Below are 20,448 nucleotides of genomic sequence, written 5' to 3'. Positions count from 1 at the left end.
ACCCACTTCCAGCCAGCACGGTTCAGCGCGGTTGTAGTCGAAATGCAACTCCAACAGCTCAACTCAGCTCGACTCAGCCCAACTCAGCACGGCACGGCTCAGCCCAACTCAGCCGCGTTGGTAGTGGAAAAGCGGCATTATTGCCCCTGTCCCAACTTTTTTGAGATGTGTTGCTGTCATGAAATTTCAAATGAGCCAATATTTGGCATGAAATTTCAAAATGTCTCACTTTCGATATTTGATATGTTGTCTATGTTCTATTGTGAATACAATATGAGTTTTTGAGATTTGTAAATTATTGCATTCTGTTTTTATTTACAATTTGTATTTTGTCCCAACTTTTTTGGAATCGGGGTTGTACAAGGAAACCACTGTTCTAATGAAATTGACTAATTACAAGACCTTGCATATGATCATAAAAATATTGACAACTCCAATGGCATTTTCAAAATGTAAATATAAAATCATCCTACTTATAATTTAAACAGTTTTCATAACACATTAAAAAAAAAAAAAACTCAATTTTATTTCTGAAATTCCTAAAAGTAAAAAGTGTCTTTTGTTTTGCCAGGTTAGCAAATAATCAAAGAATTCTAACACTGTCATTGAACAAATTAAAATTGTGTGCCTTCGTTTCATTTTGACTATCTGAGATGCAATATGTTGATTTTAACCTAAAATGCAAACATTTCCTTGTCTATAAAGCATAAGCTACTATGATCAATCGTGTGGTACAGATAGTACAATACAAAAGTGTTAGACAATCGTTAAAGAATCTAAAGCTTGAAATATATAGATAGAATTATAGAGACAGTGTTACCTTTTGGCCTGTTCATCTGCATATTTAAAGGGGTAGTTGGCCAATGTGGCTTTGTAGCCTGTATTTTTCACCATGTTGTTCCATGTGACAAGTCTCTGACCTATAGTAGTGCCCCTCGGTTCAAAGCCCTATGAAAATAAACAAAATACTATATTACAAAATTATATTTAGAGAATAATGACAGTATTAGCTACACATGTTTGAAAACTTTACTCTTTAGCCAAAGCTATTATTAATTTTTTTTGTCACTTTTTCATTTTCTTTCTTTTGTATGTACAAATAGTTACATACATTTTTTTTTATCCATGTTCAAAAAAAACCAAAGCTAATCTTTTCATAAATGCACTTAGAATATTGTACTTCGAAAACCTGGGGTAATTCCATCCTTTCCAGGTACAACTCTGCACTGGTCTCATCACATTTAGCCCCATCCGGATACACCCCTTTGTAATTTTTAGTCACATTATGCACTTCCCAAATGAAGAAATCAGAAGATTGTGATCTTGCAGGTGATTTAAAGGGACTATTATAAATCATAGCTACAATTCATATTTGCCACATACTGTGTAACTTTCAGTTTTCGAGAAATAAATAAACAAGCACTTCTGTTACTGATAGCTCCTTAACAATATAATGTTCAATGTTAGCAAGTAAATAATCAATCATAAATAGTCCAGTAATGTTCTATGTATTCAAAACCCAAATGCATATACATATAATATGAGCATGTGTGATGCAAACACCTGAGTTCATATGAAAAAGAACTCAGTGGAAGCTCACTGTCCTGTGTTAAAGACAAGTTTTATCCCAGAGATGTGTTTAAAAAAAATTCAAATGACAGACGTCCTCAGTGAAAATATCCCATCTGGATAAGGCTTATGAAATAAATAATTAAACACACACACACACACACACACAGTGTGTATATACACACACAAAAATATATATAAAATGTATTATTTATTTATTATTTTTATTTTTTACAACCAGCAAATTGCATCAGCAGGGCTAAAAAAATTAACTTCAGTGCTTGGTTGCCACTCATACCCCTTTTCCACCAAATCAGTTCCAGGGCTGGTTCGGGGCCAGTGCTGGTTCACAACTCGTTCAACTTGCGAGCCAGCTGAGAACCAGTTTGCTTTTCCATAGCTCGGGGTGCTAAGGGGAGCCACGTCATTACGTCGCTGTACACGTCAGTTACATCGCTGTATACATCAGTTATGTCGCTGCATTTGCATAAACCTTGGCACGAACATCGAAGCAACAACAACATGGAGAAGAAGAAGAAGCAACAACAACAATAATGGATGACTTCGCGTTTGTACAGCTGCTGCTTCTCGTCACTTAAAAATGGCGACCTTTTGCGGTCTTGCTATTGTTGTCGGTCTTAACAACTCCGCCCCCCCCACTGACGTAAGCGGTTCTTTCCTCTGGCCCAGCAAAGAGTTGGTGCTAGCCTGGAACCAGTTTTTCTGGCCCCAGAGCCAGTTCTTTGTCAGTGGAAACAGAAAACCTGGTTCCAAACTAAGCACTGGCCCCGAACCAGCCCTGGAACTGCTTTGGTGGAAAAGGGGCATCAGACCAGTATCCCTGAATTCTTAGTAGCCCAGGCCAAAATAAAGTGGTCCTGAAATTTCTTCTAGTCACACACAAATAAATAAATAAATAAATAAATAAAATATTTTTACTTGAATAACACCCCATGGTGTTTAACTTACGCCCCCAGAAATGGATCAATTAACGACATTAATTCCATGTAATTGTTGTTTAGATATTGTACATTATTCAAACATTACATGACATTGGTCATTTAGCTGATGTTTTTATTCAAAGTGACTAAGTGCATGTAGCCTAGGTAGCCAAGAGAATCCAAGAGCGACCAGTGAAGTAAACAAATAGCCTACAAATACCATCCAATATCTGGAATGATCAGGGTAGTTAAGAAGTTGAAGAAGCTTGGACAAATACATAGACAAGGGATTATTTAAGTATGATATGTTTATTGTTTCCAAAGTTTGACAGCATTTGCATCTGCATTAAAATGGTTAGCCTATGCTTCTCTCTCCTAGCTTCTGTTTCTTGAGCCTATACAAGAGACATTGCGGTACAGTAGGCTAGTAGAGTTCTATCAGACTAGAACTAGGTGCTTATGGTTAATATGATTATAGTTATGGTATTTGGCAGACGCTTTTGTCCAAAGCGACTTACAATATATAAACACTACATTATTAGCAAACCAATACAATAATATAAAACGCTCTACTCTGACATAGCCTACCCTCCAGATGATAGCTGCTGCATGACTGCAGGATTTCCCTTTTTTGCTCTGGCTAGGCTCAACCTCAACCTTTAAGCAAACAAACTCACCCTCTCTTTTACACATAATTTTGCCAATTTTATTACTGTGTTGATAATTTTATGCCTCTGTGCTTTTGTAGTTCCTTAGCTCCTCGCCATCAACGCCCTCACTAAGAATAAAATAATTGACAATGTCAACATAGCTGACATCAGGCCACAACTTCATGTCGTCTATGCATTCCATGAGGGTAGACGGATGGGGCACTTTGATCATATTATCCTTAGAGCACTCAGAAAATCGGGCTTGTGTAACCATCTTTTAGTCATCTTTGATCTTACCTACCTAGCAGTTAGCATTAGCTACAAACATCAACACAGTGGAGCGGAAGAAAGACACTGGCTTCCACTATGACACAGCAATGAATCATGGGAAAGGTCAGAGTGCAGGAAAGTTGTGGATATCATGGAATGATCTGAAAACTCATGAACGGCTTTGAATTTTGCACTTTAGAACAAAACTTTTACTAGAATTCATGAACTTAGAGTTGAGGAAAGGAAAGCAAAGAAAAGAAAAGTACTCCAAGGAAGGAACATTTTATTTAATTTTTATTTTAATTTTTTCGTACTTCTCAAATCGTAGTTGCCCTTTGGGCGATCAAACCTCAACTTTTAGTTGCCCTGGTCAGTTTTTAATCGCCACTGGTGACTGCGTGACTGCCAAGTTTCAACCCTGCATCAGATATTGAGATTTTTAGCACGTATTAGGGCTGTTGAAAGTTTATTCTAAGAAAATAAAAAACCCTCAGAATTTCCAGGCTTGTCACAGGAAAAAACATCTATACTACCAGAGACTATAGTCACAAAGTTGCTAAAAATAAAAAAAACCCTCAGAATTTCCAAGATTAAGTAATCAGAAATTTATGTAATGATGCTGATGACGTTGCTCTAACTTTGCAAAGTAAAGCAATCTGGCTCCTTGGCAAAAACACTATTTTTCCAAGTTTTTTTCCCCCTTCATAAATTTGTGACTTTTTAAATTCCAGAATTTCTAAGTTTCCTTCTCGCAAATTTGTGACGACTTAATCTTGGAATTTGAGATTTTTTCTTGCAAATTTATCACTTTTTATCTTAGAAATTCTGAAGTTCTTTCTCAGAATATTACCCCACACCTGAGCTTGTTTTTTTTTTTTTAAACCTACAATGGCCCTAATATGCAGTCACACCTCATGTAAATGCAACCAAGTGAAACATTTCTTTAGGCTACAGTCACACTACAGCTCGCGATGCTTTGCGATGGCTTACTGATGAAATTGAGGCGTTTTGGTGGTAATGCTTCCTCAAGCTTTGGAAGTATTTGCCGCTTAGTTTCCCGATGAAAACATCACCACCAAATTTCAATGCATGCATTGAAAATTTTTGCAACGTTTTTGGCCACTCACGAGGTGGAGACACACCGAGAAACATCTTGCAAAACTCGGAGAACATTCGCCGTACATCACACAATAGGTGGCGATGCTACCAATTTTTCCATCACTAAGTATTCACAAACCCATCGTGAGCTGTAATGTGACTGTAGCCTTAAGGCCAATTTATGCTGACAACCCAGTCCTTGCAGATAGCGTCACAGACAGTGTCTGCGTAGCCCCCCCACCTTCGCAGACGCTCTGCGCGCACCTCCCAAAAATTGTGACCACCGCAGAAGCGCCGCAGACAAGAGGGCTCCGATTGGTCCACTCTACATCCGCTGTACACGCACTTCCGCTTCCCTACTTTCCCGGTTTGTTTTGTTTTCACGACTGGCATTTTTAAAAACACGAGCGAAGATGGAGCAGCATGAAGAGCGGTTGATTGAGGAAGTACGTACATCTATACAACTCCAGTTCTAGTCATTATAAAAAAAAAAAAAAAAAGTTCTAGTCATTATAAGTAACCGGAGGATAAACACTCCACTAACCACACCCACCAACTACTCCTAGCGACTTCACGCCCCCTTGCGTTGTGCCGGTGAATAACATTGCGCACGCCTTTACTCCCCGCTCAACAATAAATTACAACTGTCTGCGAAAAGCTATCTGCGAAAGCCTTGTCACAAGAGCATGCAGAGGCCCTTAGTCTTCATTTGAAGACAACCAGTTACTGATTTGTCCCAACAGCCAAGAGGTCAATAAAACAGCAAAAGTTGCAGGAATGTTACAGAATTTCTCCCCCCCCCCATAGTAACTGACCTGACTTCTACCTGATCATTCAGACTCTGTGTCCAATCAAATGTGTAAAACTGCATCTAATTGTGAGTGATAGTAGGTGTACCGCTTTTTTTTTTTTAAACATTGTGATGTGATGCTCTGTTAATCAGTGTGGCTTTTTCAAGTAAATGGAAGGCAGAAGTAGTAGTAGAGTGCACATGAACCATGACTTACCTTATTTTACTGATTTCTGCAAGCAACATATCACTAGAAGTATGTAGAAAATAGACCACACAATGGAGAAAACACTAATACAGCACACAATAACTTGAGAAGCTCTGCTATGTTAAAACACATTTTTCTAGCACTCTTCACACGTTGGTTATGAGGGAAGCCATGGCTTAAAGGTCAGAGAAGTAGCTTTGGGAAAAGGTCGGCAGTTCGATTACCTGAACTAGCAGGAATGGTTGAAGTGCCCTTGAGCAAGGCACCTAACCCCCAACTGCTTCCCGGGCTGCTCTGGGTATGTTGTACGTTGCTCTGGATAAGAGCGTCGGCTAAATGCCTGTAATGTTAAGTACCGTTGCAGGGAAAACACCAGTGCCGATCGGTATCTGATCTGACATACTCTACCAAGTCTGATTAGTCAGAAAATAGAACTTGTAGCTTATAGATAAGGAATAAAAATGACAGAGGTGCATTACTGAAAAATGATCAACCATGAGGTGGTGTAAAGTTGGCCTAATGCCACGTCATTCAAGTTAATCCTTCATTAGCCTCTTTCTTTTTCCTCTCTCTTTAATATAATAAGAAAAAAAATCTATTTTTCTTTGTGTTGCCAGTGGCTTTAAATGAAGCCAGTCTTTACTGGCTTCATTTAAAGCCACTGGCAAGACAAAGAAATCTAGATATTTTTTCTTATTATGAGGGTGACAAGGAAATGAATAAGCCAACCAAGTGGCCTCTGAGGAAATAAAAAGCCAAACCCTCCTGCTGTAAAAGGAGAAACCTACATGGCAGGATCCAGTTAGTAGAGAGTAACTTGAGTTGAGAATTATTGCTTCATGGCCATAATTAATCAATGTCATAGGACCAACCCATAATGGTGGTCACACCATTGATCTAATACTAACATTCAAGTTAAATGTAGAAAATATAGTCATACTTCCACAGTCTGAAGTTCTCAGATCATTATCTCATCTCATTCAAAATATGTCTGAGTAACAATATATGCACCTCACCACGCTACTGTATTAAACGTACATTTACATCAACCACTGCACAGAGCTTTATAAATTATCTCCCAGAGTTATCAGCTTTGATTGGGTCACTGTCAGCCCCTGCAGAACTTGATCAGGCAACTGAATGCTTAGAGTCAATGTTCTGCCATACTTTAGATAATGTAGCTCCTCTCAAAAGGAAAATGGTAAGAGACAAAAAAAATTAGCACCCTGGTATAGACACTCGCACTTTAAAACAGACCACTCAAAAATTGGAACATAAATGGCGTCAAACAAAATTGATAGCGTTCAAATTAGCGTGGAAGGAGAGCTGCCTGAAGTATAGAAAATCTCTTAGTGCTGCGAGATCAACATATCTCTCCTCCCTAACAGAAGATAAAAATAATCCTAGATTCCTATTTAATACTGTAGCAAAATTAACCAGGAATAAAGTCCACTATAGACACATGCACACCTGCAATATGTAGTAGCAACGACTTCATACATTTTTTTAATGATAAAATTGAGAATATCCGACAATGTAAGTGACCCTATAGTTAACAATATAACTATCAGATCAGCAATTAGAATGTTTTACTCTCCTTAGAGAAATTGAATTACTTTCATTAATCTCCGCATCAAAAGCCTCAACTTGTGTACTAGATCAGGGTTTCTCAAACTTCTTTGCTCTGGGGCCCAGTAATGTTAGGCCTTGGTGCTACAAGGCCCTGCATAGGCCTACGCCTCTGTGCATCCCCCTGAACCCCCCCCCCCCACACACACACACACACATCGTGTGCGCCTCCATAGATAGATAGATAGATACATACATACATAGTTTATTATTATTATTATTATTATTATTATTTATTTTTTTGTTAGTAGTACTTGTTACAAGTAGCAGGCTTATACCAGCATAACAATATTTTGGCTAAATAAGACCTAACAGGAGTGCATTGGCAGAATTGTAGAAAATTGCCAAATGACCAGTAACTGTCCAAAGATATCCCATAATAATAATAATTATTATTAATAATAATAATAATAATAATAATAATAATATTATTATTATTATTAATTATTTTTTATTATTAGGCCTATTATTATTATTGCTTAGGCCTAAACTGTTATTGAACAAGGGAAACTAACAGAAGTGCTTTGGCTTTAAGATTATTGCCAAATTACATAAATATACTGATATGTAGGCCCAATAATTTGACTATTATTATTATTATTATTATTATTAACCTATTATTACCATTTGCGTAAGAACCATTAAACCAATAATTTTTTTTTTTACTTTTGTATTTTAGATTTTTTTTTTTTAACTACACCTTCAAACTTGAAGCACTGCCAAACAGTGCCTCAATAACATACACACATTTATAAAAAGGTCGACCAGAAAACATGGGACCTCAAACCGAGAAACCTAAAGACCCACTGTAGCCCTAATACTGACTGATTACACAGGCCCAGTATCAAGAAGGGAGAACTGAACGTAGGCTACGTGCTGACTTTTAACCTCAAATGACAGGCCCAGTCACCCACAGAGATTTGGTAAAAGAAAAATCAACATTCTAATGCGAAGGATGTGCCTGCTTTCTTGCCACTAACAGGTCGAAACGAGGAAGACGGGGTGACAAGGCCACTCGGAGCGTGTTTTCTGAGTTGAGCCTGTTTCAATATTTTGTCTTTGTGGCTGTCAAATGTGAAAATGCGGTCTCTCAGAGGTATGTTGAATGGAAAGGCAGTGAAAGTGTTTTCACTGCCATCTCACTCAGCTAGGGATATTCATCGCAGCATGATGGCCAGAATTCAGACAGAGAAAGTCGACCAAATCTCGACTGCAGACCAGCATCGCACGAAAGCTCCAGAAGTTTATCCTGTACCACAGGTGGCAGAGCGCTCATTTCTGGGTTGGTGAACGGATCTTTTATCCATTGCTTTTCTGCAAGATGGGATTTTGAGGGGAAGTATGAATCAAAATGACGTAGTGTTTTGGTAAGGTGTTGCGCGATCACTGCCGGCACCTGCCCCAAATCCACACCTTCATCAGCCAGAGACGACAGACAGCCAAACATGTCAAACACACCTCTATTAACTCTGTTGGTCCAGACTGAGAGCTTCTTTTTGAAAGCCATGATTTTATCATTGGCTTGAAAAATGTCACACGCTTGGCCTTGGATCGACAGGTTTAGCATATTGAAATGGTCCAGGATGTCAGAAAAATAAGCTACCTTTATAAGCCAAGACTGATCTTGCAGGTGATCGGCAAGATTGGACTGTTTATCTGTCAAGAATGCCTCAACCTCATGCCTCAACTGGTACACACTGTTCACCACTTTACCCCGTGACAGCCAACGAACTTCAGAGTGCAAGAGCAGATGAACATGATCTGCACCCATCTCATCACACAGAGCTGTAAATAGACAGGAATTTGTCGGATTGGCCTTAATGAAGTTCACTATTTTGATCACTTGATTTAAAACTTCACAGAGCTTCATGGACAGGCGTTTAGAAGCAAGTACCTCTCGATGAATAACACAGTGCGTTGCCTGCACTGATAGTGAAACAGCTTTTACCCGAGCAACAACTCCGTTGTGCCTGCCGGTCATAGCCGCTGCCCCATCTGTGCAGACACCAACGCAATGCCCCCATATCAACCCATGCCCAGAGATGTACCCATCAAGCATACGGAATATTTCTCCAGCGGTTGTGGAAGCACCTTACAAAACAAAAAATCCTCATGAAACCAGCCCTCATGAGCATATCTGATGTAGACCAGAAGCATAGCCAAGTTAGAGAGATCCGTGGTCTCATCCAATTGAATGGCAAACCAGTCAGATGACTTCGCCCTTTCTAAAATTTGCATTTCGATGTCTGCCGCCATATCAATTTGACGACAGACCCTGTCATTTGACAGAGGAATTTCTTTTATTTTGGCTGCAGCAGCCGGACCCAACACCTCACTACAAGCAGTAACAATTAATGGCATAATTAGCTTCTCCCCAATTGTGAAGGGTGCTTGACATTTGGAAATGTGGTGTGAAATCATGGATGATGCCTTTGTTAGCTTTTCATTCTCGGTCAAATTACTTTTCAACACTTTAGTTTTGGTGGCCAATTCATCACGTTTTCTTCTGAAAAAAATCCTCCAATTTATCCTTGAGATGTGAACGTTTAGTTTCCAAATGCCGGCGTAATTTGGATGGCTTCATAGCTTCATTGCTTAGCATGGTTTGGCAGATAACACAGATTGGTTTCAGGGGACAACTATCACTTGAAATAAAGCCGAATTGTATGTATGAAGGGTCGTAATTGCGAGTGAATGGGCAATATTTTTTTGCCTCTGGCTCATGTGTATCTGCACTGTCAGATGGGCGCTTTCCAAAGAAAGAGTCAAGAGTAGCTTGCTTTGAACATGTCATGACATTGCTCTCATAAAGCGTGTGCGCGCGAATGACTGGACTTGGGACAGAATGAATGAATAAGTGCAAGTGTGCAACCTTGTGCGGGCGGGAACGCTTAACATTCTAGAATGGGGGAGGCGGGACTTGCGCTACGTGACAAAAGCACTGAGAGCAGAGCCAGCCAATCGCTCTTCTACATAATCTGATTGATAGTGACCAGTAGTTTGAAATTATAATACTGACTACTAGTGCAGAGGCAGGCTTGCGGACCGACGGCAATCTTCTCATGGACCGGTACCGGTCCACGGCCCATAGATTGAGAAACACCGCACTAGATCCCTTATCTACACGTCTATTCAAACAGATAATACCTGAAGTAATTGAACCACTCCTAAAAATAATAAATTATTCTCTTACGATTGGCTATGTACCCAAATCCTTTAAACTAGCAGTTATCAAACCCCTGATTAAAAAACCTGACCTTGATCCCTGTCAGTTGTCCAATTATCAGCCAATATCAAACCTCCCCTTTATCTCCAAGATCTTTGAAAAAGCTGTGGCACAGCAGTTATGCTCATATTTACATAGGAATAACATCCATGAAATATATCAGTCAGGATTTAGACCTCATCATAGCACAGAGACAGCTCTGGTTAAAGTAGTAAACAACCTACTGTTGGCGTTTGAGCAGGGCTGTCTTGCTGCTTGTGTGGCTTGACCTTAGTGCAACATTTGATACCATTGATCATTCCATTCTTCTGGATAGACTAGAAAATGTTGTGGGAGTTAAGGGAATGGCCCTCTCCTGGCTCAGCTCTTATTTAACTGACTGCTATCAGTATGTTGATGTAAATGGTGATTTTTCTAGACATACTGAGGTAAAGTTTGGTGTTCCACAAGGTTCTGTCTTGGATCCACTGCTTTTTATATATAAAAATGTATGTATATGTTACCTCTGGGTGATATTATTCATAAACATTGTATTAGTTTCCACTGTTATGCTGATGACACACAGTTGTATGTTTCTGCAAAACCTGATGAGAGACACCAGCTTAATAGAATTGAGGAATGTATGAAGGACATTAGACACTGGATGCTTATTAATTTCCTTCTGCTTAACTCTGATAAGACTAAAGTACTTGTACTCAGACCACATGCAGCTAGAAGTAAGTTTTCTGATTACACAGTAACTCTGGATGGCCTTTCTGTTTCTTCACATGCAGCAGTAAAAGACCTCGGAGTAATTATTGACCCCAGTCTTTCATTCGAAACTCACATTGATAACATTACCCGGATAGCTTTCTTTCATCTCAGAAATACTGCTAAGATAAGAAATTTAATGTTACTACATGACGCAGAAAAACTAGTTCATGCTTTTGCTACCTCCAGGTTGGATTATTGTAATGCCTTACTGTCTGAATGTTTCAATAAGTGCATAAACAAGCTCCAGTTAGTTCAAAATGCAGCAGTAAGAGTCCTTACTAGAACTAGAAAATATGACCACATCACCCCTGTTGTAAATTATTGAGGCTAATATTAGACAAGCAGTCATTATATTTTGTTGTAGAAATTATGTAAATGAATGTTAGTTAAATTTTGATTGATTTGTTTTATTTACGTGAACAGGAAGTGCTTTTATTTTGAAGCCCGATTTAAGGAAATGCTTGTGTGCATTGACGTTTTTTTTTTTAGGAAATGAATCTCCGAAGTAAAAGATGCCGATGTGGGTTGTTTGTATTGCCCAATTATATTTTTCCTCTTTGTAATGCTGCAGCATTGTGTTCAGTAAAAGTTCACAAAGACAATTACGTCGTGTTCATTAATTGAAGCTTCCGTGACACTACATTTTGGTGCCGAAACCCGGGAATATTTTTTTTTTTCCTCACTTTGAGCTTTACTGAAGTGGGAAGCTAATGCTAGCTGGATGCAGAAATGACGGAGCACATGGAAAGGATGAAGAAGAAGCGGGGGACAATCCGCGCCTCAACAACAAAGCTGTTGACTCGCATTGAGGAGGAGGTGAGCAAGGATGTACCCGACTGTGATAAACTCCGTGAAATGCTGTCAGTACTGTCAACAAAGGAGGAAAGTTTAATAGACTTGGACAAAGGCATTGAGGACGAAACGGCCACTGACGAACTGGAGACGGAAGTTGCAAACACTCAGGAGTACCAGGACCGCATTCTCACGTGGAAGGCTCGCGCCACCAGACTGATTCAGAAGGCACGTGACCCAGTGAGTGTGCGGGTGAGCGATGCAAGTATCAACTCAGTCAAATCGCCAGGTACACAGACTGTTAAACTGCCCAAGCTAATCATAGAGAAATACAGTGGAGAAATAAGCCAGTGGCAAGAATTCTGGTCTCAATATGAAACAGCAATTCATAACAATGATGCCCTGTCTAAGAGAGAAAAGTTCATTTACCTGAAGTCCTACTTGACTGGAGCAGCAGCAAGAGCTGTAGCAGGACTTACTATGACTGATGGAAATTATGATGCAGCAGTGGAATTGCTTGAGAGCCGTTTTGGAAGAAAGGATATTGTAATCAGTGCACACATGTCAAAACTGTTGAACCTGGCTCCAGTGAAGAGATCAGCAGATGTAGTAGCTCTCAGACACCTCTATGATGAATGTGAAATACAAATTCGCAGTCTAGAATCATTAGGAGTTCATAGTGACACATATGGCTGTTTGTTATGCCCAGTGCTATTACAACTTATACCTGAAGACATCGCATTGGCTTACACCCGCCAGACAGACTCCAGTGGTGAATGGAAGGTGTTTGAACTCATCCGTTTCCTGCAAAATGAAGTCCAAAGCAGAGAGAGAGCACTACAGCTTACAAGACCAGGTATCACACAAAGGGACATTCAGACCAATAACAGATCGCTTGGCAAAGCAGCTCCTTTCTGTGAGAACAAACCAAAGAAGTGGAGTGTACCTTCAGCAACGGCACTGCACACAGCTAGTAATGCCCCTCAGACCTGTGTGTATTGTGACAGTGAGAACCACAAACCAGAACATTGTCCAGATAAGTCTGTGTCTGCTCGCAAGGAGAAACTGAGGAAGATGGGAAGATGTTATGTTTGCCTTGGCCCAAAACACACAGCCAAATTTTGCAGAGCTAAAGGTGTTATATGTGCTCTGTGTGGTCGCAGACATCATCAGTCAGTTTGTGAGCTAAATGAAGCTAAGACAGACACTAGCAATAACAATACAGAGACTGTTGTATCATCGGTGTCCAGTACAGTAAAACTGAAAGCTGACATCCGGAACACAGTGTTGCTCCAAACTGTGAAGGCATGGGCAGGTGGTCCAGCAGGGAAAAAGATCGTGCGCTGCCTGTTAGACGGAGGGAGTCAGAGAAGCTTCATTCGTGAGGATGTGGCAAAGGCACTAAGATTACCAGTGGTAAGACAGGAGACACTAAATCTACATACCTTTGGATCCACCACACCTGCAACAGTACAGCGCAACGTCGTGAAGGTGTGGATGGAAAATGTGTGGGATTCACAGCAAAGAATCGAGATTGAAGCTGTGGAAACCCCCCAAGTGTGCAGTGCTGTGATAAAGGTCCCTGGCAAACCCTTACAAGAAGAGATGGAGAGAAAGGGTCTACAACTAGCTGATTTCTCACTAGATGGCTGTGATGATCCAGAACTCTCAGTGTTAATAGGCGGAGACTTCTACTGGAAGGTTGTGTCAGGCAAGGTCCAGAGATTGACTAATTCATTAGTGGCCATAGAGAGCAGCTTTGGGTGGGCTTTGCAAGGACCAGTATCAACATCCAGTGTAACTGATGCGACCTGTATGCACATCAGTCTAGAAGAGGACACTCAGATTGTGAAACAGTTGCATGCCTTTTGGGAGGTGGAGTCTCTGGGCATTGTCCACGAGAAAGCTAGGAGCCCAGAAGAAGCAGAGGCACTCCAGAACTTTGAACAGACAGTAACACATAACAATGGCCGCTACCAAGTGGAGTTACCATGGCGACCTGATAAACCAGATCTCCCAGACAACTTCAGGGTCGCAAAGGGAAGGTTTGAAGGCCTCAAGAGGAGACTAAAGACGGACACGACCCTGTACACAAGGTACAGCGACGTCATTAAAGATTACCTGCAACAAGGCATCTGTGAGGATGTACCAGCTAACACTTTAAAACAAGAAAATCCAGAGTCTGTAAAATATTACATGCCACATCATGCTGTTCTTCGAGAAGATAAGATAACTACTAAACTGAGGGTGGTTTTTGATGCATCATCACATGAAGATGGTAGCCCCTCACTCAATGACTGTTTACTGACTGGGCCAAATCTCAACCCTAATTTACTAGATGTGCTGATCAAGTTCAGACTTCACCAGATAGCCTTTACTGCTGATATTACCAAAGCCTTCTTGCAGATAGCTTTAGCAGAGAAAGATAAAGATGCTGTGAGGTTCCTGTGGCTGCAGGGGCCCCCAACCAAAGACAGTGAAAATGATCTGCGCATCTTGAGAATGAGCAGAGTAGTATTTGGAGTGTCACCCAGCCCTTTCTTGTTAGCTGCAACAATCAGAAAACATATCAAGCAGTATGAAACAGAGCAGCCCAAGACAGTGGAGGCGCTGAGGGAGTGTCTTTATGTAGATGATTTCATTGCCAGCGCAAGTAATGTGGATGAAGCACTTTCAGTCACTACAAAGGCAAAAGAGATTCTGTCCCATGCTGGCATGAACCTATGCAAATGGATAACTAATTCACCAGAACTGAGAGCTAAGTGGACAGAAGGTGGAATGGAGCACACAACAGAAACAGCCACTTGTGGAAATGTACTGAAGGTGTTGGGACTAGTATGGAGATCAGAGAAGGATGACTTTGTGTTTGACCTAAAGGGACTGCTAGACATTATGAAAGGCAAGGAAAACACAAAGAGAAATGTACTACAGACATCAGCTCGTGTCTTTGACCCAATCGGGTTTCTCACCCCCTTCACCATCAGAGCCAAGTGCCTGTTCCAGGAACTGTGGGAGAGGGGAGTTGGTTGGGATGATCAGCTGCCTTCAGACCTGGCTGAAAAATGGGACCGGTGGTGTGCAGAGTTGCCGCAGCTCCACCAGCTGGACATACCAAGATGGTACCAAATAGACATTAACCCAGACTCACAGACTGTCAAGCTACACGTTTTCTGTGATGCCAGCGAAAGGGCGTACAGTGCTGTTGCCTATTTGCAAGGAGAGAACAAAGAAAAGGAGATTGTGACAAGTTTTGTGGCATCCAAGTCAAAGGTAGCCCCCTTAAAGAAAATGACATTACCACGCTTGGAACTTATGGGAGCACTGATTGGAGCAAGGCTAGGTAATAATCTTCTCAAGCCACTCAACATGAAAATAAATCAGTTAAACATGTGGACAGACTCAATGATTGTTCTTCACTGGATACGCAGCACAGCACAAAGGTGGAAGCCGTTTGTGGCCAACAGAGTGGCTGAGATACAAGGTCTCACAAATCCTGAACTGTGGTCTCACTGCAATGGCAAAAACAATCCTGCTGACTTGCCCACCAGAGGGCAGAGTGTAGAGAACCTCCTGCAAAGCCAGTTATGGTGGAGTGGACCCATCTCACTGTCATCTGCAGAAGAAGTAGAAAGCATTGATGAGGACTGCATTGCAGATGAGGTAAGCAGGGAGCTTAGGTCTAAGTTTCAGACAGTAGTACAGCTTAGCACCGTTGAGCAGGCTGAGCCATTGTTAGACCTAGGAAAATACAGCAGGTTGAAAACAGTACTGAGAATAACTGCATGGGTGCGAAGGTTCATAACTAATGCCCGCTCCTCTCCAAGAACTCAAGGAGAGTTAACTACTGAGGAGCTCACTGCAGCAGAAGTGTACTGGGTAAAAGTGACACAAAACCAGAGTTTCAGTCAAGAAATCTGTCAGCTGAAGTCTGGAAGAGATATCAAGAAAGACTCAAAAATCAGAGACTTGAAGCCGTTTTTTGATGAAAATGGCCTTGTTAGTGTGGGAGGCAGGCTACAGCACACTGATTTCAGCTTCAGGGAGCAGCACCCATGGGTGCTGCCTGCAAATCACAAATTCTCTGAGTTGCTAGCTCAGGACTGTCATGAGAGAGTGATGCACTCTGGGATTAGAGACACTCTGGTGCAAATGAGGGAAAGATACTGGGTTTTGAGGGGGAGACAGCTGGTCAAGCAAGTGGTAGCACATTGTCACATCTGCAGGAGACTTAAGCTTAAGCCAGTGCAGCAAGTTACAGCTCCATTACCAAGAGACAAAGTCACAGAGTCCCCACCCTTTGAAGTAACTGGGGTAGATTTTGCAGGGCCGCTCTATGTTAAATGTAGTGGTCAGCCTAAGAAGGCATACATTGCACTATTTACTTGTGCTGTTACCAGAGCAGTGCATTTAGAGCTAGTTTCAGATCAGACTACTGAAAACTTTCTGTTAGCCTTAAGAAGATTTATTGCAAGGCGAGGGCTGTGTAAAGTTATTTACTCAGACAATGCTAAAACGTTCAAAAGAGCAGACCAAGACCTGAAGGAGCTGTGGAGGTCATTCAGAAAATCAGAGCTCACTGACTTTTTCACGGACAAGGGGATCACCTGGAAGTTTATTGTGGAGAGAGCTGCTTGGTGGGGCGGCTTCTGGGAAAGACTTGTGAGATCTGTAAAAACATGTTTGAAGAGGGTCCTAGGGAAAGCTTCACTCACCTTTGAGGAGCTGACAACCATGCTTGCAGAGGTAGAGGCTGTGCTGAATTCCCGGCCTCTCTCCTATGTCCATAATGACGCATCAGAGCCCCAGCCGCTTTCACCCTCACATTTCCTGGTTGGGAAAAGACTCACCTCTCTGCCACCACAGACTATGATATCTTCATCTAAGGCAACTAATGTAAGCAGAGAGGACATGGGCAAGAGATGGAGGTACCGGCAGAGGCTGTTAACCAGCCTTTGGAACAGCTGGCGGAAGGACTACTTGATGGACTTAAAATCAGCTCACCAGTGTGACACACCCATACCCACCATGCTGAAGGTGGGAGATGTCATACTGATTGGAGAGGACAATATGCCCAGGCAAACCTGGAAAATGGGCAGGATTGTTGAGTTGTTTTCAGGCAGAGATGGACTTGTTCGTTCCTGCACTGTTCGTACATCTACAGGCAGTCTGTTGCGGAGACCTATTCAGTTGATATATCCATTAGAGATAAGTTAGGTAATAAGTGAATCGATATGAACACCTGTTCATCGGGCGGGAGGATGTTGTAAATTATTGAGGCTAATATTAGACAAGCAGTCATTATATTTTGTTGTAGAAATTATGTAAATGAATGTTAGTTAAATTTTGATTGATTTGTTTTATTTACGTGAACAGGAAGTGCTTTTATTTTGAAGCCCGATTTAAGGAAATGCTTGTGTGCATTGACGTTTTTTTTTTTAGGAAATGAATCTCCGAAGTAAAAGATGCCGATGTGGGTTGTTTGTATTGCCCAATTATATTTTTCCTCTTTGTAATGCTGCAGCATTGTGTTCAGTAAAAGTTCACAAAGACAATTACGTCGTGTTCATTAATTGAAGCTTCCGTGACACTACAACCCCTGTCTTGCCTACACTGCATTGGCTCTCAATCAAATTTCGTATTGATTATAAAATACTACTATTGACCTTTAAACCACTGAATGGTCTCGCTCCACAGTACCTGAGTAAACTTCTGCTCCTCTGTGACCCGCCACGCCTACTTAGATCAAAAGGTGCAGGCTATCTGCTGGTACCTCGTATAGTGAAGGCTACATCAGGTGGCAGAGCCTTTTCTTACAAAGCCCCACAGTTATGGAACAGCCTTCCAAGTAATGTTCGGGAATCAGACACAGACTCAGCGTTTAAATCTAGGCTGAAAACATATTTGTTTAGTCAAGCCTTTTGTTAATGGTGTTTATGAGGTAAAGGAGTAGATCTGGAGGGTCCTCAGACATAGTGTGTTTTGGTAAACTGGGATGTATGGATGCTGTCAGTCCCCCACTCACTTGCTCACTCGAGTTCGTTGACGGTGTAGTGGCTGGCTGCTTTATGTCCCGGGGCTCCCTGATGCCTGTGTTACCTTCTGGCTCTCCCCTTTTAGTTATGCTGTCATAGTTAGTTTTGCCGGAGTCCCTGCTTGTACTCAGTACAATATGTATACTGTTCCTACTTATTCAGGTGACACTGCCTATACCATATCTAACAACCTGTGTTTTCTCCCCCCAATCTGTCCCTCTGAGTTACATGTCAGTCCTGGGATCGAGATGCTGACCTCTTCTGCTCCTCAGACCTGCCTGATCCATCCTGGTGCCCTGTGTCTGGTTGGAGTCTCATCGCATCACTTCTGTGGAGGACAGCCCCATGTGGACAGTTGAAAGTCACACTTGGAGGATGCTCTGGACACTTACAGTAATGCTTTTATGGCTGAAGCCATAAAAGCATTACTGTAAGTGATATGATGAATTACTCTTCATATCAATGAAGAGTTTATAACATCAACAAAACTGACTTCATGTTAAAACTGTTAATGCTATAGTCATGTTGTCTGTTGTTGTCCAAATGAGGATGGGTTCCCTTTTGAGTCTGGTTCCTCTCGAGGTTTCTTCCTCATGTCGTCTGAGGGAGTTTTTCCTTGCCACCATCGCCACAGGCTTGCTCATTGGGGATAGATTAGGGATAAAATTAGCTCATGTTTTAAGTCGTTCAAATTCTGTAAAGCTGCTTTGCGACAAATAAACATAAGCGCTATACAAATAAACTTGACTTGACAACACCATGGACTTCATGGTGTCCATGAGCGAGAGCACATCTGGTTTAAATCTTCAAATCTATAAGCATTAATCTTCCAGTTTAGTTTCCTGGTTTCCAAATGAGTCAAAATACAATCCTATGAGGTGAATTAAGGCTTTCATGATGCCAGCTGTACTGAGAGGAAAAACAGAAATGCAAATGTCTTACCAGTAAAGGATCTGAGAAGTCAGGCAAGTCTGGCACAAGGACACCGACTAAAGTGCAGACCACAATGAGTATAGTACACACCCCAAGGACCACCACAGGCCAGTCAGCAATGAGCTCTGCATAACTGTATACAAAGAGAAGCTTTATTTATTACATGCCATTACAAGATAAATAAATGGTAACCCTTAAATTTAATTTCAGCACTGAATCGTTGGTACATTTGGTACATTATGATAGCTGGTTTTGTACTCTAATGTGGTCTAGCCAATCTCTGGTCTCTGGAAACAGTGATCTGAGGGTTGCTTCAATAATACGTTAAATAAACAAATATATTGATTTGCGTTTTGCAAAAACTGAGAAAGTTATAATTCATGCAACTAATCCACAGTTCAGCAGAACTGGTCTTTGGATTTGTCTGAAGAAGTCCAGAATTGAGTGAAGCATTCAAACTGAGTGTAAAAAATGTCCTATGAAATAGACATTGGGCAGATTTTTACCCACATCTAATAACAAATAAGACAAGCAGAGCCAGAACAGAACATGGAAAGAGGATGACATTAACTGGAGCATGAATAGTCATATACAAGTTGAGATGGACAAGAAAAATCCAAGAGGAGCGCTTACCTTTTGGGGACTCGAAAAGGTCTTACAGGGCTACAGAACAAGAAAGACATTAAATTTATATGTTAGAGTTACAGCAACAGACAAGCAAATTCCTACTGGCTGCAGCTTCAGTTAATATTCAAGTTTGCATTTTTGCAGACGTCCTTATTTATAAAACTGAGCAGTTGAGGGTTTAGGATCTTGCTCAAGACCCCCAGCAGTGAGCTTCCATTGGCCCTCATGAATACATTTTCCTTTATTCTACTGAATTGTACACCCAGGATAATCAAGTGACAGCCAGGATTCTCCGTCACTCTGTACCATCTCCAACCTGGTATTTTTAAACCCTGGCAGTTACAGTGCCTTGCAAAAGCATTCATCCCCCTTGGTGTTTGTCCTGTTTTGTTGCATTACAAGCTGGAATTAAAATGGATTTTTTTTTTTTTTTGGGGGGGGGGGGGGGGGGGAGGGGGGGAGCACCATTTGATTTATACAACATGCCTACCACTTTAAAGGTGCACATTTTTTTTAATTGAGACACAAACAATAATTAAAATGAAAAAACAAAACAAAAATCTGCAGTGTGCATAAGTATTCACCCCCTTTCATATGAAACCCTTAAATAAGAGCTGGTCCAACCAATTCACTTCATAAGTCATATAATTAGTTGATTAAGATCTACCTGTGTACAAAGTGTCACATAATCTGTCACATGATGTCTGTATAAATCAACCTGTACTGGAAGGACCCTGACTCTGCTACACTACTAAGCAAGCAACATGAAAGCCAAGGCGCACTCTAAAACAGGTCAGAGACAAAGTTGTGGAGAAGTATAGATCAGGGTTGGGTCATAAAAAATATCCCAAACTTTGAATATCCCAGGGAGCACCATTAAATCCATTATAGCACAATGGAAAGAATATGGCACCACTACAAACCTGATGA

General features: G+C 41.1%; 1 protein-coding gene across 6 annotated transcripts in view; it reads right to left on the bottom strand.

Moving 5' to 3' along the window:
- The window catches only part of disp1 (dispatched homolog 1 (Drosophila)), a 168,507-nt gene that overhangs the window by 84,300 nt on the left and 63,759 nt on the right, over positions 1-20,448 (bottom strand). For 2 of the 6 annotated variants that reach the window (XM_060914088.1, XM_060914089.1), the window contains exons 3-5: positions 19,525-19,554; positions 18,901-19,024; positions 821-948 (exon numbers count right to left, since the gene is read on the bottom strand). The exons of 2 other annotated variants lie outside the window; for them this stretch is intronic. In XM_060914088.1, the coding sequence (XP_060770071.1) occupies positions 821-948; positions 18,901-19,024; positions 19,525-19,554 (282 nt within the window). Of the gene's footprint in view, positions 1-820; positions 949-18,900; positions 19,025-19,524; positions 19,555-20,448 lie in introns of those variants that run through there. 2 more of the 6 variants (XM_060914092.1, XM_060914091.1) reach the window with 2 other exon arrangements.

This window comes from Neoarius graeffei, chromosome 2, assembly GCF_027579695.1.
Source record: "Neoarius graeffei isolate fNeoGra1 chromosome 2, fNeoGra1.pri, whole genome shotgun sequence".
In the NCBI taxonomy this organism is placed as follows: Eukaryota; Metazoa; Chordata; class Actinopteri; order Siluriformes; family Ariidae; genus Neoarius; species Neoarius graeffei.
Note: the sequence above shows the minus strand (reverse complement) of the source record. Positions and strands in the feature narration are given on the sequence as shown.